General features: G+C 32.7%; 1 protein-coding gene across 2 annotated transcripts; it reads left to right on the top strand.

Moving 5' to 3' along the window:
- Positions 1–1,369: 1,369 nt before the first annotated feature.
- On the top strand, positions 1,370–20,063 carry LOC109157863 (tropinone reductase homolog). 2 transcript variants are annotated; one of them, XM_019305707.1, is made up of 8 exons: positions 1,370–1,380; positions 5,664–5,670; positions 18,629–18,713; positions 18,826–19,033; positions 19,149–19,365; positions 19,490–19,602; positions 19,694–19,900; positions 19,964–20,063. In XM_019305707.1, coding segments are annotated over exons 2-7 (795 nt in total). In that variant the 5' UTR covers positions 1,370–1,380; positions 5,664–5,669; the 3' UTR covers positions 19,865–19,900; positions 19,964–20,063. The 2 variants fall into 2 exon arrangements, with proteins under 2 accessions (XP_019161252.1, XP_019161253.1); XM_019305708.1 differs by lacking the exons at positions 1,370–1,380; positions 5,664–5,670 and having other exon boundaries at positions 18,581–18,713.
- Positions 20,064–21,296: the final 1,233 nt, after the last annotated feature.

Raw genomic sequence — 21,296 nt, 5'->3', positions numbered from 1 at the left:
TTCCTCCCTACCAAACAATTTAATTTGAATTCCTACTTTATTCCACCTTATTCTTTTTCCACGAAATTACAATTCATTTCCTCGCCAATTCTCTCCTCCCAAGTCCCAACCAAACGCCCTGTAAGAGAGACGAGGGACATTTAAATTATTGTAGTGATGGTATAAAAAATAGGTAACACTTGTGTGAGATTGTCATCCATGAGATGGGTCGGGTCGATCGGATCAACTTGTAAATGTTATATACTCAAATTTAATGCTAATCAGGAATAAAACGTTAGTTACTCATAAAGGAAATTAAAATGTAATACTTTTGTGAAAATGTAATACTTTTACATTTTGTCATTTTGATGTAAAGTAATATTATATTTTCTATCAAAAGTATTACATTTTCCCTAATATGTAATATTCGCAAGTGTTTGTTACTTATAAGGGAAAATATAATATTTTTTTGAGAAAAAATATAATACTTTTAAATTAAAATGTAAAAGTATTACATTTCCCTTAATTAAATTCATAATTAGTATTACATTTGTGTGTATAGGTATTATATTTTCATCTTGACCGTACCCGATCTGATTCACGATAAGACAGCCCCACACAATAAGTTTTTGTCCAAAAGTAATCGTGCGTGTATTTCATTATAAAACGGGGCAAGCTGGAATGAAAGATAACATACTCATCCCCAATCATCCCATTGTTCTACTGCAGATTTGAAGCAAAGGTGCAAAAAATCCATTAAGCCAAACATAATGCGTAAAACAACTAATGAAGAGTTTGGCGACAATTATTTCCAGCTCATTTAGCTGTCGTTTTGCCCGCCTTCACATCGGGCCGTCCACTGTCATGGAAAGAGCTTATATTTTGCAAGCTTAGCTTGTGATTGCCGGGGCAGGGGGTGAAATAGCCCACATACACTTAACTTCTTGGATCTTTTGCCAATTGTGCATTTAGATATGAGACAACCTCTCATACTTTCTACGTCCATTGCCATATATATGGAGTTGTTTGGATATTTTGAACGACTATTGATGGAAAAAGTTGAGAAAATGACGAGAAAATTAAAACATGCTAAATTATTTTCCGATATTTAAATTTGGGGAAAAAAGTGTCAAATAGACTGAACTTATTGCTTCAGTGCAATTAGATCATTAGACTTTAAAAAATGAGAAAATACTACATGTACTCCCACTTCTTACTCTCAACTTCTACTCCCTCACACAAATCTTTGATGCAAACACTTTTCCTGAGACCCACATGATGAAAATATCCTATCCTTGTTTGTCACATCATGGAGCAAAAGTAAGGGAGTAAATTTAGGAGTACATATAGTAGAACTCTAAAAAATATGAATCAAATTAAATCATCAAACAAGGAAACTATGTGCAATTGTGACATAATTCCATTTTTTTCTATAAAATCTGATCATATTACTTACATGGTATGTATTTAGAGTTGTCAATCCTCTATCATATTAGTTGGGAGGAAATATTGAAAGGTTTTCAACTCAAATTGCATTAAAAGAAATTCAAATTTGTCTTAATTACACACATTTTGCTTCTTTGATAGTTGGATTGTACATTTTTTTAAGTTCAACGACCCAGTTGCACAAAAATTATAAATTCAATTACCTATTTGACACTTTTTTCTTACATTTATTTTGACTTTTAACCACTCTACTACATATTTTTAATTAATATTTCTTTTGTTTTATTTAAGAAGATAATCATTTGGAAACAAAACACTTTGCTACAACTCTACTAATTTTTGTTAAAAGTAACATGTCTTTTATTTTATTTAATTAGTTAAATGTTTTTTAAAAAATATTTTATTCTAGCAATTTTAAACATTTGAAAATAATGTTTACTTAAAAAATATTACTTTGGAAGTTTCTAAAAATATGTTATAATGTTCCTAGATTAAATTAATTTTTATATTGTTTCTAAATGTTTGATAAAATAATAATAATAATAATAATAATAATAATAATAATAATAATAATAATAATAATAATAATAATAATAATAATAATAATAAAGAAGATTTAGGAACTTTAAACATTTGAAAATGATTTTTAATTAAATAAAATTAGTTTGGAAGTTTTTAAAAATATATTAAATTTTCAAAGGACTAAGGTTGAAAATAAAATAAATTAAATATTAAAGGAGTATTGTAGTAAAGTGGTTAAACTTTTTAAATACTTTAAAAATGGCACGTGTTCAATTCTCACTTATAACATTTTAATTTCTTATTATTTGTTAAATAGCATTTGCAACATGACAATTCAATATGTATGATGTGACAATGACAACGTACGTAGAAATGATCACTGATAGGCTGTTGATGAGACTGATATTATCTATTATTCTTGATTTATATTAGTATTTCTATATTTATTGAGTTGTACATTGCACTAAAAATATTGTACTATTATTTTTATCAAAAAAAACTACCCTTACATTGTTAAATTTCCAATAGTATATATTAAATGCTATCATAATCATATGTATTCATTGACCATATATAAAATTCTTAATTTTAAAATTATTAATCATACCATAATTGTTACTCACATTATCAACTATATATACATTTTAATATAATATGAATTTTAAAATTATGAATTTTATGATTTAAAAAAATTGTATACTATTCTTAAAAAAAAAAATATTTCAATATTACTGTGATTTAAACATTAATTAAGTATTAATATTGACCATTTATTTTTTGTCATTGTGCATAGGAAAGACTGATTTGAAAAATAAGTTTAAAAGTAAACATTCGCTTCATGAGTACGGCTTTTATTCAATATGTCTGCATTAGATTTGTATACTTCTAATTATTCACTCTGTCCTATTTTATGTATTTAGTTCAGTTAACGAGACTTGATTAAAGTTATTTTAAATTCAAATTTTCATAATATTAAGTTTAGTATTAGTATATAAAAGTTATATATTTAGAAACTACATTAAAGGTACTATAAAACATTAAAAAAATCAAATATAAAAATAATTAAAAGTACAAAAAAAAAAAAAAAAAAAAAAAAGAGTTGGTTTGACCAATGAATATTAACATGACATGGGGAGATTTTATTTATTTTTTGAATCCTAACCACATTATCTACTATACTTCCGTTGTTTGTTAATGTTTTTTATTCCCACTTTCCTAGGAATATTATTCCCGAGGGTGAGCTATTACCCTTGCAAGAGGAATATGTATTCCAAGGCCTATGGTATTGGGCTATATTATTGAGTTATTAAGAATAACTTAAATGTGTTATTTCCTACTTTACCTCTAATTAAACTTAAAATTTGTTTACTCTTTTTTCTCCTTATCACAACACTTCTCTATCACTCGTACGACACTTGCATCTCTTTCAAGTTCAATCTCTTCAACCTTCACAATGTATTTTCCTTAACACACACACACACACACACACACACACACACACATATATATATATATATATATATATATATGTGTGTGTGTGTGTGTGTGTGTGTGTGTGTGTGTGTGTGTGTGTGTGTGTGTGTGTGTGTGTGTGTGTATATATATATATATATATATATATATATATATATATATATATTGATGGTTTTGTCAAGACTAGGTCTACCATAAATTAGGTATGGAAGTACAAAACGGGGATAGGAAAATAGTAGTAACAACGGCCTAAACAACGAAACAATGAATACTAAAACCCAAGAATGGACTAGGGAAATATTAGGGATAACAACGTAGCTAATGAGAATCGATCCTTGGTGGGCAATGATATTAGTGTCATGACTGTGTCGGCGATGGTACCTACAATATTTAGTCTGATCGATTCTCGGGGGGTCTACGCGTGGTTCGGGCATTTTCACCATCTGATACTCCTCGGTGTAAGCCAATATTTAACTCGGTGGAGCGGTGAGGGGGGGGGGGGGGGGGGGGGGGGTGAACGGTCCTAGTGGTTGGAGGGGCGGGAGGCATCACGGGTGGGGGCACCCCCGGACCTGAGATTGACCTTCCCTCATCCTTCCAAACTTCTCCCTGTAGGTTGATTCACCACCCTCTTGCTCGGTTTTGGAGGTTATTCTACTCGAGATCTGTTCGTAGGCCCTTCGTCCTCTTGGCTTTTATGCGGTTTGCCTCTTCAGCCTTCGCGTACCGATCCGCATTTGCTATTAGTGCTGTGTATGTTTCTGGGGTTTTTGCATCGGAGGCTTTTGTATAAATCCCTTGCTCGTAGTGCCTCAATGAACATAATGATAGCAGACTTATCATCAATGTCGTCAAATTCTTCCTCCTCGGCCGGCCATCGGGCGAGGAACTCTGTAACAACCCAAAATTTCATTTTATAAATCTGGTATTAAGAAGTTCCAAAATAGCCGTTTTCACTTTATTAAAATTTTTGCGATCAATCGGTGTTTGAATAAAATATTTTTGTCGCATTTTAAAATTAATTCGACATCGAAGAAATGAATCCCATTCGAAAATCCCTAAGTTTTCGGGTACTTCGCGTACCAAGATTTAAATCGAGAATTTTATCTGAGTGAGACTAGGAGAATTCAAAGGGGAACTTTGAACAAGTGTTCATCCATATAGCTTTTGGGAAAATTCACTTTCAACCCCAAAGTATTTAAAGTTAGCATTTCTAGCCCTTGGTCCATGATACAAGGTGAACCACAAGGCCTTGTCTGATATTTTAAAGATGTAAGCCAAAAGACCATTTTGCCATCCACCAATCATTGGTGATCTACCTAGGGTTTTTGCACCCATATAAATAGAACCATTTCACCTTGCCTTCACCTGATCCATTTCTTTGCCTCTCCAAACAATTGTCTGCCAAGTAGAAGGGAGAAAACAACACACAGAGTTCATTATTTCTTCTTTCAATCCTAGCCATTCATTCTTCAAGTCTTCCTTCTTTTCTACCTCTGAGAACTTAGTAGTAAGGTGTTGTATGGTTTGTTTGAAGTGTTTAGGAGGTGAAGGAAGTTGTAGCTAGCTAAGGAAGAAGGTGGAAACCAAGCTAGAAGAAGAGAGGTCTACAAGAGGTATAACCCCATGGATTCCTCTTTAAATTTGGCTCTGTGAAGCCTAGTTTTGAGCAGAAATGAGTAGAAACTATGAGTTTTTGATGTGTTCATGCTTAGAAGTGATCTAGTATGTGTTTGTGAGTTGTTGAGATTGTTTTGGACTTGTTTGGATGAGTTTTTGCAAGTGAAACACCATCTGGTGCACAACACAGTGTTCACCAGATTCAGACCAGCGGCCCTAGCCGCGGCCCATCAGGAGGGCCGCCGGCTAAGACCGTAGCTACACGGGACTAGGACACGGCCCTAGAGGAGGACCGCCGCCTAGTCCCGTTGAAGTAACGGGGCTCATGGGGCGGACCATGAGGAGTCCCGCCCCAGGTCCCTGAGTATTGTTCTGATGAGATTTTGTGCAGTGGCCGGGCCCTTGTGGCTCAGCTACGTGTCGTTTCGGACCAAGTGTTACGGGCCCTTGTGGCTCTCGGGATCGTCTTGACGCACCTTTTGGCTTTGATTTCGTTGAATTTGGATTAAAAACAAGTATGTTAAGAATGATTTTGTGAAGAAATGTTACACAGTGCATATTTTGTTAAACTCTCTGTGTTTGAGAAATTGCTGAATTTTTGATCAAATAATGATCTTATTGAGTAAAGAAGCATGATCCTTTGAGAATAGGATTTATTATGAAAGCATGATTAAATTGTATTATTTGATCAATGAGAATAGAAGCATACTTGTTGAGTGAAATGTATAGAAATTGCTATTTTGCAAATCGAGCATGATCATATATCCTTGAATACTTCATGTTAGTGTATACATGATTTAGAAGCATGTTATAGAGCATTTTGACATTTCACATGAATCATATTTCGAAGATGCATCAAGGGCCAACGTGAGTCCAAGAATACTTTCAAAAACCATAAGCATGTGGTATACCACTCTTTGATGCATTGAGAAGTAATAGAATTGTTGCATGCATGAGATTGATGCATGAGAGATATATTTATGTAATATTTATATCGGTGAGGTTTTGGAGGATATCGTTGGGACTATGTTCCTCTCGGGAGATATTTATGGACATTGCTGTCCCAGAGTATGTAACGCGGCGTATTCCCACGTTACGAGGTTGGAAACTTCCCGCCGGGGTTGGAATCCTGGTTAGGGGGTGTGCACACTAATAGTTCGATACCTGATTCCAAAGAGTTTGAACCACGAGATTGGTTCCGTAGACGGTAGGAGATATTGGGTCGGAATTATGCCGTTTCCGATGGGGTAAGTCACACTTCTGTGAAACCCTAAGCTGTCTACGAGTATAAGAGAAAGAAAGAGAGTCAACAGAGACTCAAGTATGAGAGTCAATATAGACTCGATAGAAAGAAAGAGAGTCAAGAGAGACTCAATGAAGTAACAAAGAAACCTCCACAGAAAGTACTCTATTTTATATATGAGTGTATGAGTATATTATTGCACTAGATTGCATATGAATATGAGTATATTGTTGCACTAGATTGCATATGAATATGAGTATATTGTTGCACTAGATTGCATAAGAGAATTATTATATTGTTGCACTAGATTGCATAAGAATATGATTATATTGTTGCACGAGATTGCATATGAGTATGAGTATATTGTTGCACTAGATTGCATAAGAGTATGATTAAATTATTGCACTAGATTGCATACGGGTATGAATATATTGTTGCACTAGATTGCATAAGAAGCATGATCGTAATGCTATACACGTTTGTATACGAATAGAGCTTCGTAAAAGATTGTTATTTGAGAAGTTTAACTGGAGATATTCCCTTGAGCATGATTATTGTGATGTAGTAGAAGTTCTACTTAATAAGTTATGTGATAAAAGTGTGGAAGCATGTGAACACCTGAGTTATATAGTCTTTTAGCATGATTCAATCTGTAAGCATGAATTGCTTGATAAGCTATTTGAGAAGTCTATATGTTGATGAATCTACGTGATCAGTCTTATACATATATAAGCATGCCAGCTGTTATTATAGGGTGCAAGCATCTAGAAAGAATACGATAATCTAAAGATGATTTGAGATTAGCTTTTTGAGATAAAGATATCAAATATTTTCCAAGTATATGCTAGAATGCTTTACAGGGTTGAGTGTGGTTATACTTAGCTTCGTGCTAACGGATTTTTCCTGTTTGTCTGTGTGTTGCTTGCAAAACCCCTTTCAGGTGGGCCCAGCAGTGAGAGAAGATCGAGTTAGATTAGTCTCTTAGTTTGAGCTGTCTAAACTCTTAAGTGTTTATTGATGATGATGTTGCGAATCTAGACTTATGACGTTTGATGTTGTAGACTATTTGGGGTGATGTTTTCCCCCCTTACTTTTCAGTATTTACTTTAGTACCCAGACTTAATCGTTTGTTATAGTTTTACCCTTTTAACCTGTGCAATCACCAAGAGTGGTGGTTGTGGCGGTGGCACCCTCACTACTTTTATCTAGTTTTCCGCTGCTTAGATTATGTTAAAGTCTGTTTAGAGAGATAATTAAGAGTTAGAAAAGTGGGGTGTTACAAACTCGATCAACGTTTCTCTTACCCTTTGCTTCACACTGGCGAGGTGTGTGAAATGTTTCCTACTTTTCCTTCCACTAATGAAGTGGGTGATAAATTTCATTGCTAGGTCATGAAAAGAGTCGACTATACAAGCTTTCAAATTCGTGAACCAACGATGTGCATCTCGGTCAATGTTGAGAAGAAAGCCTGACACATTACGGGCTCGAAGAATCCCATTAACATCATGGCGGCTTGATATCTCATCACATGCTCTTGGGGATCCCCAGTCCATCTAATCGCTTAATGCTGGGAGGCTTGATGTTGGCAGGAAGGGGTTCATTCATGATCCACTGGGTGAAAGGGGAAGGGGGGGGGGGGGGTGGGTGGGGAGATCACGATCCTAGGAGCCACGGGAAGGCTACCGCGTTCTTTCCACCGAGTTAACTTCTCGATCTTGGCATCAACTCTGTTAGCCCAATCTTCGCGAGAATTGACTTGAGGGCGAGGGTTGGCGTCCCTATCTCAATACCCTTACGATAGATACTTTCACCCTCAGCCTCTTCCAGGTTAGGTTCAAAATCCCTTCCCAAGATTTCTCTCATTCTCCCTCCTGGTGCTAACTCAAATTCCCGATCTTGGGGTACTATAAGCGCTCCTCTCCCTTCCTGTGAGGCATTCACTATTGTCGGGAGAAGGTCTAGTCCTCTACCCGGGGCGACCATCGGTGGCGGGCTAAGAGAATGATGCTGCCTTCCCCCCGACTGCTGGGTTGTGCCAATGATGTTAGCCCTCTCTTGAGGTCAGCGGCGGGGTCCTGCCCCCTCTGTGTTCAGGTGGGCCATACCCTCCTCCTCCGATGACGATATCGGCCGGGACTGGCACTTCGTTTGCATTAAGCTCGTTTCCACCTTGTTGGTTGGCATCGCCTCACTGTTCTAGAAAATGTTGATTCTGAGGCTCGACCATTTTGACGTATCTCGAATCCTTACTCGGGTAGAGATTATAAACGCGTAGTCTTCGTAGCGATCCCTACAGACGACGCCAATAATGGTTTTATCAAGACCAGGTCCACCACAAATTGGGTATAGAAGTAGAAAACAGGAATAGGAAAATAGTAGTATTATTGCCTAAGAGCTAGGTCCAAAGTGTATACACCAAAACCCAAGGTACCGGCCCAAAACGGCGGGCCAAACAAAAAATGAACAAAGAATACTATGAGCCCAAGCTAGGGAAATATTAGGGATAACAGTGTAGCTAATTAGAATCGACCCACGGTGGGTGAATTAAAACCATGGACACGTGACCACTAGACCAGGACGCTTGTCTCGCTCAAACAAAGATGCCCTAAGGAGAGACCAGACACCGTAATTATAGCAAATCACTCCACTACTGCACTGTCCACGTGTACAACCCCCAATTCTCTCTCTCTGCCACCATCCACGTACCCCACATATGCAACACCCCCACCTCCCCACCAAAGAGGGGACGAGGCGAGGAGGACCGCGCAACGGGCGCACCGAGTCACGCGACTACCGCGCTAACCACGCAACCTACCCCCGGCCGCGTCGCCCACCAGCACCCCGCAACATACCCTGGGACCGCCGCCATCACCCACCCACACTGCCACGTCTGGGGCGCGAAGCCACGTGAAGCAGGCGCTGAGGGCGCTCCGGCCGCGCCGGGCACGCACCGCCTGGCGGAAGCTAGCATGCCCTATGGAGACTCCTCCAACTGGCCAACCACCGTTGGCGGCACCCCTACCCGTGAGCCTGCCTCCCTCTATTCTCTTCCCCTTATTCTAGATTAACTAAGCCCACCATGTCTAGCCCACAACCCGTATCCCCATCATATATATATATATATATATATATATATATATATATATATATATATATATATATATATATATATATATATATATATAATATGGTAAATGTTAATAGTCAATTAACCATTAATGGAATTCACTATTTATATATATATATATATATATATATATATATATATATATTAAACTAAAAAAAAAAAAGAGAGTTAATCGGCGGTTCTAACCGGAACCGGCGGTTCTAACCGGAACCGCCGGTTCCGAAACCGGACATGAACCGCCAAATAAGGTTCCGGAAGGATAATGTGCAATTGTTTGTACTGTTTTGTACATTGTAGAAACATGTTTTCTTGGTATGTCATCATGCGTTTGTGTTATACTATTTATGTTAGTATTCTTAAGAAAAAAGTGAATGTGATAAAAACATCTCACTGTGGAAAAATAGACAAATAACACCAGATTAATATATTTCAATTCTTTGGGCATTTTTAAGTGACTGTGATTGTGACAGTGCAACATACAAATGCACATAATGGAACAACTAAACAACAATGAAATACATGTCCAAAATGTGATAAAATGTACGGATCAATGCACGTCATCTCATGTAAAATGCACACAAATAGCCACGTGAGTGAACAAAACCGCAAACAACCTATATGGTGCATTCGTCCGAAGCATACCAAAGTGCACATGATAGAGCATAAAAGTGCACACACTGCATCACCATCGACACAACGAAATACAGAACAAATCAAAATCAACCATTGAAATAAGTATTGAGGAATGAAAAATCCTCCAAAATAAATAAGTAAAAAAAAAAATGTATCCAATACAAGCATAATAAATGGAATGAGGGAATATAAGATATTTTCATATGCAGATGGACTTTCCATACACACAAAGGACTAATTTGCCCTTAAATGCTTTTTTTTTTTTTTTTTTTTTGAATACCAATTACATGGGATTAATGATGGCCATTGATACTTTATTTTCTACTTAGATCTGTTCTCATTTTCTCATGTGGGAAGGGATCCTCATAGGAACAGGCCCATATATATATATATATATATATATATATATATATATATATATATATATATATATATATATACATACATACATACTAGTATTTTTTTATGCGTGATGCGCAAAAAATATGTGCCAATATTAGTACTTTATATTAAAATTTTAAATTTATTTTGATTTTAGATATTTAAATTATTGTAAATAATAATAATAATAATAATAATAATAATAATAATAATAATAATAATAATAATAATAATAATAATAATAATAATAATAATAATAGTAATGTAAAACATTTTTATAAAATTGATATTTATATTTTAGGAAATAACTAATATATAATGTGTATATTTTATTATTATTATTGAAGAAGATAAGAAAATATATGGTGGATGCATGTACATGGTAACAATAGTGGAAAAGATAACGGAAGTAAAACTTTTAAAGCATAATGTATAAAAAAAAACTTAACGGAAAAAACGGACATAAATAAAGGAGTGAATTCCATTTTTAGTCCTACTGTTATAGGGGCGTTTCCAATTTTAGTCCACCTTAATTTTTTTTGCCACTTTATAACCACTGTTATTGAATGTGTTCCACTTTTAGTCCACCGTTAATATTTTCGTCAAGAGGCCGTATAATCAAAGGGTATTTTGGTCTTTTTATGTTTGTCTCTTCTCTTTTAATCCAGGCGTTTCGTCGTCCTCCTCCGATATTCGAAGATGGCTTTTCGAACAACAAGAATGGGAAGCCAAAGCTACATCGTTTCGTTCGTTCCAACATGGGCCGGCGAGGTTTCTTAGGTTTTAGGTTTAATGTTCTCATTTCTTTAGTCAAACATAGTCTTGGATGAGAAGAAATGTCAAAATACCCCTAGATTACACGGCCTCTTGATGGAAATACTAACGGTGGGACTAAAAGTGGAACACATTCAATAATAGTGGTTATAAAGTGGCAAAAAAAATTAAGGTGGACTAAAATTGGAAACGACCCTATAACAGTAGGACCAAAAATGGAATTCACTCTAAATAAAGGGTATAACCTTCATTCATACTTATTATGTTTTTAGATATATATATATATATATATATATATATATATATATATATATATATATATATATATATATATATATATATATATATATATATATATATATATATAAAATTCTAATAAGAGCCAATAATGTTAGGCCCTTAAATGGAACAAAAAAATATCGGTAGTATTGTTTATTAAAATTAATGATTCATATTATTTTGATTTTAGTATTTTTTTTTAATGATTTTCCTTATTTACCCTCTATTATATTATTTTCTTCCCTTAAATAACCTAAATTCCGTTAGTATAAACTTTAGTAACGGAATATTCCGTTAAGTATTTATTATTTTAACTTATTCATTAATTTCTATAAGAAATGTCTTAGGTTCGAACCCCATCACAATTAGAGTTGGAATAATTGTTAAACATATACTACGAATATGTTGAAATGTATTAAAAATATATATAATATAAAATTTAACATAAAATTTGGTCAAATAATTAGTCCGACTAAATACATAACATTCAAAGTTAAACATCAAAGATTATAAATCAAGAACTTTAAAAATCATTTGATTTTTATGCATTAAAAAAACAATTTAGGTTAAGTGTAATCTTCTTTTGATTAATTAGAGCAGAACAAAACTTAAAATTTCAATCATATTTTTGCATTATTGGTATGATTTAGGTCGTTATGGTATTAATATTTTTGTATGTATTTTTATAATGGTACAATTGTACATTACTTTACAAATATTATACTATTATTTTTTTATCACACAAAATTGTTATTACATCATTGTCAGACCTGTGCGACCTAACTACAAAATTATTAATCATAAATACAATTACACATGTACTCTAAAACGGTAGGACTATTTTCCAAAAAATTGACAATGTTGACATCCCACTGGCTCCAATTGAACAAGTTTACACATCAGAATTTTATCAATGCATGAAAACTTTAAAAGAAATTTGTAAGTTAATTTTTGTTATATCATTATAGCAATATCTATTGTAACTATATATTTTGAATTATTTATTATCATCCTCTATTGACAGTAATTGTAACAATTGTCATTGACAAACTCTCAAAACAATTTGTCTCAACAACGAATGTAAATTAAAAAAAAAAATCAATGATTTCATTATTGTTGATGAAAAGTATGTACGCCAATTTATTACTCTTATTAAATTAAATAAATTAGTAACTACAACAAAAAATAATATAACATATGCATTTAATCAATTTAGAATTAGATGTCTATAATGCCTTTATTTAAAAAAATTATTCATTATAAAAAATTTAAAAAGAGTTAATTTCATTAGTTATATTATCTTTATTTTCTATAATTCAAAGATTCATTACCTTCAAGTTTATTAATTTATTATATTCACTATAGTGTCCATTATCGTCTTTTTACACTATCTTGTAATTAAATATCAAAGTTATAATACAAAATATGTTATATATATTTATTTACCAAGTATTTTATACAAATATAATAAATATTAATATTCTGTTCAATACTTTCACATGATAATTCACGACACATCTCACAACGCATGAAACATGTAGGGAAAAAATTATCACTACCAAATATCAATACGTGCTTGTAAGATAACGAGTTAATAGTACAACTAAGATCCCATCATATACACAACAAAGTAAATCTAAATCTTCCTACACCATAATCTCATTGCACGAAAAATCCATCTATGCTATTACCAGTAACCCAATTGCACATGACACACTACCAATTAAAAAAAAAAAAAGGACATGTACTAAAGATGAAGACATGACAATGCTAACCAAACGAGAATTAAGAAAAATTCGAGAAATTTAAACCAAAGTAATATTTATTTAGACTAGCGTTATTACAAAGTTGCGTACATTTATTTTAGTGACAATATAATCAATATCTCATATATTATCTTGCATTTATATACTTTAAATTACTAATTTAAATAAACAAATTCAGTATTTATTTACCTGTGAATGAACATCTCCGATTTAATATTGCATTAATATACTTTAAAATACTTATTTAAAAATAATCATTGGACATTATTCCATTCGTGCAAAGCATATATATATATATATATATATATATATATATATATATATATATATATATATCGATATTCGGACGGGTCCAATAATAAAACCATCAATCCAACCTATATTTATAATATTCGGTTTTATTCTTGGTTCGGTTCGAATTTCCTTCACTTGGATTCAACTACCCTTGCCAGAACTAAAGTCTGATTATGGGTCGATCGTGTAGGTTGGTTTGGACGGGTTATGCATAGCCCTACCTACAAGTACTCCACTTTCAAGTTGACATGGCATGTCCATGTCAATTTTTTTTGCGTTAATATAATAAGGGCAAATTTTATTGTAGACGATGGTCCATGTAGCAGCGTGAGCTATGAATATGGATAGAAATAGGCCAGACCGAGCTAGGGTTTAGAAAATTAGGCCTGGGCCTGTTTTGGAAATCTAAAGCCTGAGTCTATGCCTGGGCCTGTCAATGGTTATGCTGTACAACCGAGTGCACCATGCGGTTGCAAAAATGACGTCGTTTTGACTAAAAACGTGCGTCCCGCTTTAAAAAAAAAAATCAGTTTCGATTCCCCTCAACAACATTATGTTGTTCATTCATTCTGGATTTTTAGTTTATTCATTCTGGATTTTTAGTTCATTCATTCTGAAAACATTTCCGTTGCGAAAGTCGCGACGGAAGCAATTACGTCGCAAAATGGTGACGGAACTACTCCGTCGCGAATCCATCTCCAAATTTCGCGACGGAACTATTCCGTCGTCTATCAAAATACGACAAGGCGATAGACGATGGAATAAATTCCGTCGCCATTCCGTTGCAAAACGTGATTCGCGACAGAATATTGCCCATTCGCAACGAAAAATTTCTGTCGCAATTCGCGATTTTTCTTGTAATGTCATCTTAACTTTAGAATTTTCGTATAGTAAAGATTTTCTAAAATCTACACCAGTCTATTCACCCCACCCCTAGACTTGTGAATTGTGATTCAAACCTTTCGAGACCAACAGGCATTGCAAGCTTAATAATGGCTACCATTTATGTTTTTTTTTTTTTTTGTTAATGTTTTCATAATTATTATGACTGTGTAATAATAATAATAATAATAATAATAATAATAATAATAATAATAATAATAATAATAATAATAATAATAATAATATTATTATTATTATTATTATTATTATTATTATTATTATTATTATTATTATTATTAAAAATGAGTTTTTTTAAAGGAAAAGTTAGGTGAAATTGCAAGGATATAAAGAAAAAATTGAATAATAATAATAATAATAATAATAATAATAATAATAATAATAATAATAATAATAATAATAATAATAATAATAATATTATTATTATTATTATTATTATTATTATTATTATTATTATTATTATTATTATTATTATTATTATTATTATTATTATTATTAAAAACGAGTTTTTTTAAAAGGAAAAGTTAGGTGAAATTGCAAGGATATAAAGAAAAAATTGAATAAATTGTAAATATGACAATATGATTTGCTTTTAATATTGAACCAATAAACCTAGTGTAAGAAATTATTTCTACAATTTCACATGCTGCTGGCCATTTTTATTTATATTATCCTTAATTTTTTGTCCAAAAAAAGTGAAATGCCCTTGCCACCTATGCTTAAACACACCTCATTCGATAGGATAGTGAAGAGATAAACTATAATAATTCAGCGATTTATTAATTTACAAGATAAATGATTGGCGCCTACAAGAAACCTACCACATGCATTAGGTGTAAATATTATTCTTAATTTCTATATCTGTGAAGTGGCACGCACACACAAAGAAATACCAAATAAAAACCACATGCAAAAGTAAAAACTATATTTTTCTTATCTGCAGTTCTGCACACTCACATGTGCAATATTTACAAGACTACAAGAGACAATAAATGCTTGAGATATAATAATACATTAAAGCCCAAGATTAATTGAACATAATATATATAATACTAGTAATAATGCATTTACTTCCTTTATTTAATAATATTTTTATGATTCAACATAATGTTTTCGTAAGTACTATTTTACTGTTGAGAAGGATGTATTACATAGTTTTGAATTGATTGTCACAGATGGGAACAGACATGAGCAGATTCACGGCCAATGAAATTGGAAGACAATAATTCAACATAAAACGCCAGCCAAGTTAGAAGTATAAGAAGCACGTGGTCATCAACCAAATTGGAATATAATATATATACGTGTAGCCACCAGACAGATTTTAGTTGTGGCCTATTACAATTTCTGTATTGGATGCGTAACATACATTTGCAAAGCGGTAAGATCAGAGCATGTGAGCTAGCAAATAAGAATCGACTTACAATGGCCGGAACTAGAAAATTATTTGAGTAGAGATAAAATTTAAATGACGTTAAAAATGTGACAAAATATCAAACAATTATAATAAAGTTAAAATATAAAATACATTATAAATTACAATAGAATGTTTTTTGATAGATTACATGATAATTTGGATAGGAGTCAAAAATATATTTGAGTGGGGTGAAAATGTAAGGGTTCAGGTACGGAGATGGCTTTCCGTGCGATTGTGCAATTGACGCACCTTAAGTATTAAAATGACGCACCTTAAGAACACAAACAAAACACCTTAAGAATACAAACCACGCGCACCTAAAGCTTTAGACTGACGCACCTTAAGTACACAAACCACGCATCTTAAGAACGCAACCACACACCTAATTAAGGTTTTAAAATGGCGTACCTTAAGTTTCAACAACTCACACACATTAACCGCACAGACTCAGATTTAACCGCACAACCGCACGGAAACTGAATTCTATATATTGTAAATAACTTGAATTTTATGTTCAAGTAAGAACACAATGAAGTGCACTTGGTAAAATCATATATAGAGTGCATCCCGTGATATGTATAAATGCAGTGAAATTGTCTACCTTTTACCAGTGACGGATCTACAGTGGAGGCAGCTGCCTCCCTCCCCACCCCCATATATAGTACCCCTTGTGTATGTATATGTGTGTATAGTACAGGATTAGTAGAGAAATATATTTCATATATATAAATAAGTAGAAGTTTAGTTAGTTGGGATGGAAAGTCACAGTTGAACTTTGGGAGAGGCCAAGGGATCGATTTTCACAGCATCTTTGGAATTTTACATTGTTTAGTATTTTCAGAAATATTATATTTTTACATTGTTTTAGTCTTTTTAGAAATATTATTCTTTAAAATATAATATGTGCAAGCATTCTTTTATATTAATAATGAGATATATAATTTATAATGTGTTTTCTATTTGAATCATTTTATCAAATTAATTATATTTTATATTTTTGTCTAAATATTTTTTAAAATTATAAAGTTTTGATGTGTTTTGATTTTTCGCCCATATCCAATAATATATATGATTATGCTTTTAAGCGGTTTTCTTTTCAAACTATTTATTTTATATTAATCTTTCTCCCTCACTGAAAAAATTTTCTCGATCCGCCCCTACCTTTTATCATATATGGCTTAGTTTTTTATTATTTTTTTTTATTTTTTTTTATTTTTTGGGTGGGGCCCTGCCTTTTATCATATATGGCTTAGTTTTTTTTTTTTTTTTTTTTTGGGTGGGGGTGGGGGTTATGGTTTAATTTAGCTTTTGAAATTTTCATTTAGAAGTTTACTTTAGAGTTTAGTAGTAATTGTGTGTCATTAGAGTGCACATAGTAACAATATAAAGTACACACAACAACAATATTAAGTAAACTTAACCATATCATTAATTGCACAGAATGTAGAAGTTAATTTCACTTAGGGTTCACTTTTAAAACTTTATGGTTTAGTTTTTCTATTTGGTTTATAAGGGTTCACTTTTCACTATTTCGAAGTTCAAATTTTAATTTATGGTTTAGATTTCAAGTTTAGTTTTATTGATTTATCAGGAGATGTAATATGTAGTTCTACTTAGTTGTACGCTACAATGTTGAAAGTTGCACTCTATAGTGATGTTATTTGTGTTTTGAAGTACAAGTTATTCACAAAAACGTCAGTGTTTTTTCTATAATTTCTCTTGATCCATTAGATTTTACATATGAACGACTTTGATTGGTTCATACTTCATAGGCTCTCTCCTAGACGTCAATTCTTACAAGAGTGCGCCCCTTCATATATGTATATTGTATACACACACGCGCACACACATGTGTGTGTCTATATATATGTATATGTATATGTATGTACATGTATATATATGTATACGAAACGGATCAAATGAGAACATGCAGCCAAGAGAGAAATAGGAACGCATCACATCCGTTTATCTAGATAGATCTAATAGTTTAGAAACACTATTTAAAAAAAAAAAAAATACAGTGACGTTTTCGTCGCAAATAATTGAATTTTGAAGTGCAAGTAAAATTGTGTTAAAAGTGCAAGCAATAGTTTCATAGAGTGCACCTAAGTGCAAGTAAAATGTATTAAAAGTATAAACAATAATGTACACCAAACAACAATATTAACTTATTAAGTGCACCTAACGTTATCATTAAGTGCACCAATGTGAAAAGGTAAATTACTTGGTGTAAATAGTGGCATTTTTAAGTGATTTTAGTTGCACATTGTACCTGCATACTTGCATCTATTACTTGCACTTTTAACACATGTTACTTGCACACAAAGTTTCAATTATTTACAAAATTGTCACTGCATTAGTTTTGCTAAAAATATTACATTTGATTTGTTGATCTTCTTAAATGAAAGAATCATATTAGTTCTTATTTTTCTCCTGGACCCCTGTTGTCACTAGATTACTCCCCTAATTGCAAGGCTAAGACTTTAAAAGGGTGCAAACAGCGCGCCTTATCAGATGGGAAATGAAAGGGAACAAAAGACGTGAAGAAATTGATGGCCATCCAACGAAATTGGAATGTGATAAACACTTTTGTGGCCTGCCAAGTTGGAATATAATAATATACTTCAAGCCGCCAATCAGATATATTTGAGATTTTGAGTTACCACAATTTATATTTCTGTACGTGTATATATATATATATATATATATATATATATATATATATATATATTGGTTACATATCTCAACATTTCCAAAGTAGTAAGAGCAAGAAGTGAGCAAACAATATAACATAATGGCTGGAAGGTGGTCTCTTCATGGCATGACAGCCCTTGTCACCGGCGGCACTCGTGGTTTAGGGTAACTTATTTCAAACTTGAACATAATTAATCTTTTTCTCATTTGGTGCATGTATATTATCTTATTTTATTACCAAAAGATTTACATTATCGTTTTTGTGTATCAATATTAGGCATGCAATAGTGGAAGAATTGGCAAGTCTTGGTGCAACCGTATATACATGTTCGCGTACTGAGAAAGAGCTTGATGAGTGCCTTCAGAATTGGAAAGCCAAAGGATATAATGTTTTTGGTTCTGCATGCGACATATTACAACCGTCCCAACGCGAAAAGTTAATCCAATTAGTTAGCAAGAAGTTCAATGGAAATCTCACAATTTTGGTAAAAAAAAAAACACATACTGACAATAAATATAATGCAATTATTTTGTTTCGTGTCATAAAATATATTACAACGCAGTTAAACTAATGTGAGTTTTTTTTTTTTTTTTTTTTAGGTAAACAATGTGGCAAGACTTATACCAAAAGAATTTTTAAAATCAGATGCTCAAGATTTCTCTGATACCATTGGCACAGGTCTTGAGGCTTCTTTGAACCTTTGCCAACTTGCACACCCATTATTGAAGGCCTCTGGAAATGGAAGCATTGTCTTCATCTCTTCATGTTCTAGTTTTGTTTATGCACCTTTTCATACTATATATGCAGCAAGCAAAGGTATTGGATTGAGGGAAATAATTTCTGATCTTATATTGTTACTATTGAACTTTTCAGTTCCAGTTAAATGTACTAAATGTGTTTTTTCTTTTCTTTTCTTTTCTTTTCCCTCTTATTATATTAGGGGGTATTAATTCACTTGTAAGAAACTTAGCTTGTGAATGGGCAAGCGACAATATTCGAGTTAATGCTGTTGCTCCCTGGCTCATGAGAACTTCCCTCACCGAGTCATCCAGAGTAAATTTTATTTTATTTTCTTAATAATTTTTATTTTAATGATATTTATATAATATTAACGCTTTCATCATTTCATATGGTTTTTCTACAGGGAGAATTTGGGGCAGTAATAGAAGCTTTGATCCGACGAACATTGCAACACCGGCTTGTAGAGCCAAAAGAAGCTTCAGCGGCGGTGGCGTTCCTCTGCTTCCCGGCGGCTTCTTTTGTTACTGGTCAGATCATTCGTGTGGATGGTGGTGGATCAGTCTATGGTCTTTGAACAATTATTGAACCCCTGTATGGAATAAAGACTTTAATTAATTGTTAAACACAACTACAGGAGATTTTTTAGTGTGATTTTTTTTTTAATCTTTACCATATTTAATTTACAATGACAACTATATGTAATGATCAAGAATGATATATTGTATTTTGAGGTATATTTGAAAATCAAGAATAAATTACGACTTTCGTAGACATTTTCTTTTCTAAAATAAATACTTGAAGTCTATTTCGTAGACCCAAATCTTCTAAACTTTCTCTACAAACTTTTTCGCCTTTGATACCTAAGCAAAGCAAACTTTCTATCCATCACCATCAAAACTAAAATTTAATAAAAGTCAATAATATTAGTATATGCATACATATGTACGTAGTTTCTATAAATATAATTTAATTAAGGGAAAATAACACTTTTTCTCCATTAGTTATATACTTATAGCATTTTTCCCTCTTAAATTACTTACAGGGCGTTTGGTTGGAGGGGGGAATTATGTGGGAAAGGAATTGTAATTCCATGGGAGTTGAATTACTGGGAATAAAGTAGGAATTTAAATTCCAGTGTTTGGTTGATAGGAATAGAATTACTCGGAATTTCAATTCCAATGTTTGGTATACATGGGAATTGAAAGGGAATAAGTAGTATAAAGTCAAAAATATCCATTATTGTTGTTAGACATTAATTTTAGGTTAAAAAGGAAGGGGTAATTTTGACTCATCACTATCTTTTTTTTCCAGGAATTAAAATAACAGGGGGGACATGGGATTTTAATTCCATGAAAATGGGGGAATTGCAATTCCATGGAATTGCAATTCCCTCCAACCAAACTACGGAATTTAATGGCCTTTGGAATTAGGTGGGAATTAAGTGGGAAGGGAATTTAAAATCCCTCCAACCAAACGCCCTGTTAAATTTTTAAGTGACTGTTTTTCCCCCTGAAATATTAAATGGACATATTTACCCTTAAAATAAATATTCCATTTATTTTTCTTCTCCAACAAATTATGACCACGATTTGGTTCAAACTGAATAAACACTATAGCAACCAAACCGAAATATTCCGATTACAATTTAGAATCGAAACTCGATATTTAGAGTTGATTAATACCGCGAACCGAAACGGCTGATTCATGTTCTGAATTGAAAAAAAATAAAATACATTTATTTTTGACATTTAGACTATTTTGAAAATAAAAAATAAAATTTTAAAATAAAGTTTGAACAGTTCAAACTGGATCCGGAACCGTGAATCGGCGGTTTAAAATCAAAACCAAATCGCGGTCATATATACTTATATGTGAGAATCGGAATAAATGTAAAAAAGAACATACATTGTTTGTAAATATTATAATTCCCTAATTTTAAACTAATGCTAGTAATTGTTCCAATTTGACCGTCGGTTGACAATTCAAGATCTAGTTTTTTCGATTCA

This window comes from Ipomoea nil, unplaced genomic scaffold, assembly GCF_001879475.1.
Source record: "Ipomoea nil cultivar Tokyo-kokei standard unplaced genomic scaffold, Asagao_1.1 scaffold2792, whole genome shotgun sequence".
NCBI lineage: Eukaryota > Viridiplantae > Streptophyta > Magnoliopsida > Solanales > Convolvulaceae > Ipomoea > Ipomoea nil.
The sequence above is the reverse complement of the archived record's forward strand: the minus strand, read 5'-3'. Positions and strand labels throughout refer to the sequence as shown.